Below are 4,572 nucleotides of genomic sequence, written 5' to 3'. Positions count from 1 at the left end.
CCAGTAGCATGGCTGTTCCTGTATCTATCTTCTTTCTGGTTCGGCTGTTCCTGTATCTACCTTCTTTCTTTTTATTGTCTCCTTGTTTCTTCTTGACTTTTTGTCTCTTTACATTCTTTACTACTTTTGTTTCTGCAGGCTCAGTACCCTCCACCTGCAGATACCTGATAGCTTAAACTGGATATTACCCCCTATCCACAAGTGTGATGTGTCAACCCTGGACCTGGCATCAAATACATACAAATGCTATCCAAAGAACTGAATTCTCAAATAGGAACCCTTGGGACAGGGATGCTCTACATCCAATTTCACCAGCAACTAACCCTGGAAGAAGAGACCTATGACTGATACTTATGAATTTTAAGCAATCCACACTGCCCTGTGTTATTCCTCCGGCACCTTCATCAGTGATTCTTACTATCCAAGACACTAAAAACTCTCCTATTCTTTGAGTGAATCTACTCAATATGTCAGTAGTCTCCTTTTGAGTGAAATCCTATAGTATTTCCCGGGATTCTGTTCTATGGGTATTCCTTCCAACATCTTTCAAAATCTCCAGGTTCTCCTTCTTTTAGCCTTGGTTGCCAGTTTTCACAGGCCCTGTGCTTTTGGCTTATTTTTTTGGCTAGAGAGGAATAAGACAAGTCCACGCAACCTGGGATAGCCATTTCTCCCTCTAAAGACCAACTGTTTCCAATTAGAGCCCTGACATTTTGTGATCCTACCCTCATCAACAAATGTATCAACAATGCAATTTTCACAATGCCTACAGCAACTATAAATATGCTGATGTGGTTATTAATCACAAAATATACCAGGCAAAATATACGTGGGGGATAAAGCTAGAACATTTATTCAAATACCAGAAAACTGAGTCCCAAAATCAGAAAGTCAAAGGCATCATAGTAGTTATGAAGTCGGCACACATAGTTAATATAGTAAACACCCACATTTTCTTTTTTTTCATATGTTGGCATTTATTATTTAAGCTGAAGAACAGGTTATGAGGGGGGGTGGGGCAAGGGAGGAGACAGGGAGCCTAGAGCCTCTCATCTATCTGCTCCAGATGGGGTTGATCCTGATTTCTGAGCCTTGGTCCAGGGCACACAAGGAAGCACACGCTGAGATGAGGTTCCAGGGGGACAGGTTGAGGAAAACAGTGGGGGTGGCCAGAGCTACAGATCCAGCCAGAGGCAGGGCTGGGATTCTCCTTGGGTCAGCAGCACCACTCCCTTTTGGGAGCTGAAACCTATCGATAAAGTCCCATCCACATATTTCTTATAAAACATTCTTGTAGTTTCAGTTTTTGTGCTAAAGAATCCTTTCATCACCTTTCTAGCTTCTTTTAGTTTGCTTCCAGTTTCTTTGAATATGCATCCAGCTTGTAAGCTGCCTGCTGAAGAGCAGCTACCTGCTCCTCAATTAAAGTGATCTGATCCAGATAAGGTTGAAGGGCGGCATATTTCTGGTTTAAGTCCTTTAGGTTTCTACATATGTTTACTGCAATATCTTTTATTTCTAGATACTTCAAGCTAGTCAGTTTATTCATATTTTCTAGAAGTTTGTAATCTTCACTGTTGGCTGTCAGCTCGCCTGTCAGGTACGTGGCCATTTTGGTGAACATGTCCTGGCACAGTTCTGTGATGTCCACCTCGGTGGGCTCCGTGGCCTCCTTGGCAGTCTCCACCACAGCATAGTCTAGGCTGAGGAAGGGAGAAGGGAGAAAGGATGGGGAGGGGGAATGAGAGGGGGAGGGTGAGAGGGAAGGGAAAGGGGACAAGGAAGGGGGAAAAGGGGAAGGGTGAGCAGTGGGAGAGGGAGATAAAGGGAGAGGGGGAAAAGGGGAGAGGGAGAGGAGGGGGCAACACCCACATTTTCAAGTCTTCAAAACAGAACAGGCTACCTCAGGCAAATGTCCTACTCTCCCCACTCACAGCAACTGCTCAGCATCCAGGAAGAATGCTCCCAGCAGCTCCAGCCACCTCACAGTTCCTGTCCCTGGCATTCCTCAGCAGGAATCCTTAGTAGAAATTCTGGCTGCCTCAAAAAACGGGTTCATGACTCTGCCTCCACGTCGGCAGCCACCAGTTCCACTGCCACTGCTGGCTGCTGCTGCTGTTGCTGCCTCTACCAGTGACTGCAAGAACTCTAGCTTGCCTTGTGCTTCCTCTTTCTCCACTATTTCCTGCTATATCAGCAAGTCCAATGGGGCATGGAAGATCTTTCATCCCCATAACCTTTACAACACAAAAAAGTATACTTCAAATATATGAAGTGAAATTTTGGAAAATATTAGCATTTTAAAAGTTTGATTATATGCCAAATCACAAATGAAAGATATGTTTTTTTTAATATATGAAATACACAGGTAACATAAAAACATGGAAACAATTTCAGAAAAAAAAATGAATGAGAACTACAATACAAGAGTCATTGAACAAGCCATAAAGGAACTTCAAGAAGGAAATGTGGGTGGAATTCTAGATGAATTCATAATTGAATTCTATTCCAAATTCAATTAAAATTACTTTGAATTCCAAAATTATATTAATTCTTGGCATAATTAAACAAAGATGAAATCCTACAAGAGTCCTTCAGTAATACAAACATTACTCCTCTTAGCTCAATGAAGGAGCTAAAGCAGAAAAAGAAAATTATAAAGAAAACTGTCTAATGAAAACTTAAACTTTAAAATGTTTACAAGAAGTAATTAGAATATTGTATTTGCATTGTAAATACAAGTGTAGGACTGGATGAATAACAAAAAATATATGCAAATAGACCATACAAATAAAAAAAAGACACATTAAAATAATATTCTACTTTTTGATTCAGAAATACATACATATATATATATATATATGATACTGATTTTGATCTTTGCTTTGTTTCATGGATTTTACAATTCAACATTTATCATAGAAAGAAAATTGATTTTGAAAATAGATGACCCAAGTTCAAATTTTATATTCATTATTTAAGAATTATTTTCTTTAAGACCTCTCATATTAGCTAGCTGTGAGATGTTACACAAATCATTTCACCTACCTAAGTTTTAATTGTAAAGGTTTTAGGTTGAACAATATGGCCTTTAATTTTCCTGCCATCTATCAACCTATGATTCATAAATGAGATAGATAGATCGACAATGTGTGTAAACTGTCTTTTTTATTAAGATATAGTCAATTTTATTTTTTATCATGCCATTCAATGTTCACCACATCCAGCACACCATATAAGGTCAATAATTTTAAAAATATTTCACTTTTTCCCCATTGCATATAAAACCAATTTTTAAAATTCATAAATATTGAGTTCCAAATTTTCTTCCTCCCTCTTCTCTCCCTTTCCTGAGATAGTAAGCAAATTGTATATGTTGTACATGAGTAGTCATGCAAAACATATTCCTATATTAATTTTGCTGTGAAAGAAATCACAAGCAAAACAATGAAAAAAAAGTAAAAATACATTTTTGGAATTTGCATTGAGATTTCATCAGTTCTTGCTCTGGCGGTCAAGAGTATTTTTCATCAAATGTACTTTGTAATTTTATTGGATCGTTGCATAACTGTGAAGAGCTAACTCTATTCACAGAAGATCATTATACAATATTGTTGTTACTGTCTAGAATGTTCTCCTGCTTCTTCTTTCTTTATTTTATATCAGTTCATATAAGTCGAGATTTTTCTAAAACTATTTTGCACATCATTTGTTATAGCACTATCATATTTCATCATAATCATATGTCATGATGTGTTCAACGATTCCTCAACTGATGGACATTTGATCCCTTCAATTCCCAATTCTTTACCACCAGAAAATGATTAATTTGACTCAATTCTCTATATATTTTAAAAAACGAGGCCTTTATCAAAGAATCTTGCATTCTAGTTTTGGCCATATTGGATTTGTTTTGTGCAAAACACTTTTTAAAGAAACATATAAAAATTATTCATTTTACATTTCATAATTCTCTCTCTCTTTTACATGGTCAGGGTCATGCATTCTTTCCCTCTTCATAGATCTGACTTGTAAAGTATTCCATGTTGTCCTTATTCACTTATGGTATCAAAAGTAATGTCTAAATCATGTATTTATTTTCACCTTAACTTGTATTATCAGGGGAACATGGTGTTCTATATCTAATTTCTGTCATACTGTTTTACACTTTCACCAACATTTTGTGTGACTGTGTGTGTGTGTAATAGTGTGTTTTTTTCCTGAAATTATATATCTTTAGATTGATCAAACATTTGTTTATGATGGTCATTGACTACTGTGCATTGTGTATCTCATGTATTGCATTGATCTGACGCTATATTTTACGTAGTACCGGATTATTTTGATGATTACCAATTTATAAAACTTTTAAGACCTTGTCACCTTCCTTCACATTTTTCTTTCATTAATTACTATGATATTCTTGAACTATTGGTTTCCAGATGAATTCTTTTATTGTTTTTCTACCTCTATAAGTTATCAATAGTATGACTGGTATGAAACTGAATAAATTAATTTAGGGTGAATTGTCATTTTTATTATGTTGGCTCCATCTGCCCATGAACAATTAAT

The 4,572-nt window shown here is 36.6% G+C and overlaps 1 protein-coding gene across 1 annotated transcript; it reads right to left on the bottom strand.

Annotated features, from left to right (window-relative positions):
• Positions 1 to 1,345: 1,345 nt before the first annotated feature.
• On the bottom strand, positions 1,346 to 2,005 carry LOC138171090 (biogenesis of lysosome-related organelles complex 1 subunit 2-like). The gene is made up of 2 exons (XM_069100489.1): positions 1,935 to 2,005; positions 1,346 to 1,703 (listed from the first exon to the last, which is right to left on the bottom strand). Exons 1-2 carry the CDS (start codon positions 2,003 to 2,005, stop codon positions 1,346 to 1,348), a joined length of 429 nt encoding a protein of 142 aa, XP_068956590.1.
• Between the last annotated feature and the right edge of the window lie 2,567 nt (positions 2,006 to 4,572).

This window comes from Petaurus breviceps, unplaced genomic scaffold, assembly GCF_028583685.1.
Source record: "Petaurus breviceps papuanus isolate PSGF00001 unplaced genomic scaffold, PetGlider_PUasm1.0 41, whole genome shotgun sequence".
Lineage (NCBI taxonomy): Eukaryota > Metazoa > Chordata > Mammalia > Diprotodontia > Petauridae > Petaurus > Petaurus breviceps.
This window is presented reverse-complemented; position numbering and strand designations above follow the sequence as displayed.